This window comes from Glossina fuscipes, unplaced genomic scaffold (genome assembly GCF_014805625.2).
Source record: "Glossina fuscipes isolate IAEA_lab_2018 unplaced genomic scaffold, Yale_Gfus_2 147, whole genome shotgun sequence".
NCBI lineage: Eukaryota > Metazoa > Arthropoda > Insecta > Diptera > Glossinidae > Glossina > Glossina fuscipes.
In genome coordinates, this window is record NW_023998490.1 from 1,743,924 (window position 1) to 1,746,520 (window position 2,597).

Below are 2,597 nucleotides of genomic sequence, written 5' to 3' on the forward strand. Positions count from 1 at the left end.
TATGCATATATTTTATACATATATTTTGTAAGGCGGAAAAAATTGAATAAGGGAAGAATTTTTTAAATAAAGAGAGAAAAAGTAAAATAGGATAAAAAAAACCGCATAAAAATAAAATGAGACGTAACTTAACCGGATAAAGAAATGGTTACATGAAAGTTAAGCTAAATAAAAGATTTACCAAAGTATATATATTTCAAGTCCACCATCACATAGACTTATTCTAAAAACAATTGTAACTGCCTGAGTATCTGCAATCACATCTTTCAATTAACCAAAAAAAGTGCTCTCTTCATCTCTGCAGCTATGCACTTTACTTATTTTTCCAGATATTTTCTTGTTATTCGGCATATTAGCTGCCACTTACTGCTGCCAATCACTGTTAATGTCTTAAGATATTTTCCTTTTTCTCTTATTTCAGAAATCCACCTAAGTGCGGCCTGTTTTAAACAACCGCTTCTATCTATTACGAAATTGTAGACGAAATTGACAAAAAAGAGGCAAGAAAAAGTATATTACTAAAGCCGTGAGTGTCTTATGACATAATATAAAAAGAGACGAGTTTTATTTTCAACAAAATTTTGTAGAAACTTCGAAGATATGGATTGCGATTTAAAAAAAATTAACGTTTAAAGCGCTTAAAAACTACGAAACTATCGAGAAGATATCACTTTTATTATAATTTATAGCGCTTTATGTTATAAAGCGCTGAAAAAAGTTAACAAAAAGTAAACAAAATGAATCGGTTTGTAAGAATTGTTCCATTTGTTCCTACATTACTTCGGAGAAGTTTAATAAATCAATCGATCTATAAGGTAATATTGTTTAGGGAGGAGTAGAGATTGAGCGAAGTTCACTTTTGTTATAGCCACTACTGAAACCAAACCATTGGCCAATTAGACCTTCACGCTTCTGCACGCGTTTTCCACAGGAGAATTTGAAAAGTCAACGAAATGTCGGTAAATGGTTTTTGGGATGCGGGGGCATGGTTTATTTAGCCGTTGTTTTGGGAGGAGTGACACGCTTAACAGAATCCGGTCTTTCGATGGTTACTTGGAAATTAACCGGAGAAAAAATGCCGCGCACCGCCGAAGAATGGGAGAAAGAATTTCGTCTTTATCAACAATATCCGGAATTTAAAATGTTTGTAAATTATTTTTTTCAATTCAAAATGTAAATATTGCTTGGAGGAATTATTTTATTTTTTAGGAAGAACCAAAATATGACTTTGGAAGAATTTAAAATGATTTTTTGGATGGAATATATACATCGAATGTGGGGTAGAGCTATTGGTGCATTTTTCCTAATACCGGCAACCTATTTTTGGAGGAAGGGCTATTTTAACAAAACTACAAAGAACATTGTATTGTTAATGGGTTGCTTGATAGGCTGCCAAGGCTTAATGGGCTGGTATATGGTGAAATCTGGTTTGGAAAATCGTTTCGAAAATGTAAACGATGTACCGCGTGTATCTCAACACCGCTTGGCTGCGCATTTGGGTCTCGCCTTCGCTCTATATACACTCTTTCTATCGCAGGGATTGAAAAAACTAGTGCCAGCTCAAGAATTTCAAGCTAATTGTATGAAAGCTTTGCGTTTTAAACGATTGGCTTTTGCGGCTAAAGGTTTAATATTTCTAACTGCATTTTCTGGAGCTTTTGTGGCTGGTTTAGATGCTGGCTTGGTACACAACTCATTTCCTAAAATGGGAGATAACTGGATACCTAACGATATCTTAGCATTTAAGCCAATTATTAAGAATTTTACCGAAAATCCTACCACAGTTCAATTTAATCATCGGATTTTAGGTATTTCTACAGTGACTTTGATCACTGTTGTTTGGATGTTTTCCAAACGAACCATGCTGCCACCACGATCGTATTGGGCCATAAATGCAGCGGCTTTAGTTGCTTGGCTTCAGGTGACTTTGGGCATAAGCACGTTAATTCATCACGTACCTGTGTCTTTAGCTGCTGCTCATCAATCAGGTTCACTGCTTTTATTAACGTTTGCCGTTTGGCTAAGTCACGAATTGAAATTCTTGAAATACATACCGAAATAAATGAAAGTTATCTTATGTTTCTGTCGTATGGTTGTAATTAATTTAGTCAATTGACTCAAATATTTATTCATAATTAATTTAATATGCGGATATTGCCGAGCTTTCTGAACATAGTTTACTATAAAAAACCATAATTTTAATGTCCAATACAATTTAAAAGACGCTCGAGGCCCTATGTTGCTATATATGTATATATATATATGTATGTATATATGGTTGGTGGGGATAGGCGGTTGGGTCTTTTTATTTTCAGAATAAAAGTGGAAATTTAAATGGTGAAGGTGCGGTTCTTTATGAATAACAAGCAATGGATACGCAAAATAAAGTTGCTCAGAGTTTTTGTTGTATAAGCGTGCGAGTGTTGCAGGCCTGACCTTTGACTGGGTAATTTTCAATATCAAACTGCGTGCGAGAACATCCAATGGGAAGTCATACCCTATGGAAGTCATAACCTTCTATTTTACAACGTTTGTACATTTGTGTTCCTTTTAGGGAGTTTTTACATTGGATTCATATATTCTACAGAGTTTGTACA

General features: G+C 34.6%; 1 protein-coding gene across 1 annotated transcript; it reads left to right on the forward strand.

Moving 5' to 3' along the window:
* Window positions 1-314: 314 nt before the first annotated feature.
* Window positions 315-2,086, forward strand: LOC119641208 (cytochrome c oxidase assembly protein COX15 homolog). Its single transcript, XM_038039751.1, has 4 exons — window positions 315-526; window positions 588-815; window positions 869-1,143; window positions 1,210-2,086. Exons 2-4 carry the CDS (start codon window positions 738-740, stop codon window positions 2,060-2,062), a joined length of 1,206 nt encoding a protein of 401 aa, XP_037895679.1. The 5' UTR covers window positions 315-526; window positions 588-737; the 3' UTR covers window positions 2,063-2,086.
* The last annotated feature ends 511 nt before the right edge of the window (window positions 2,087-2,597 follow it).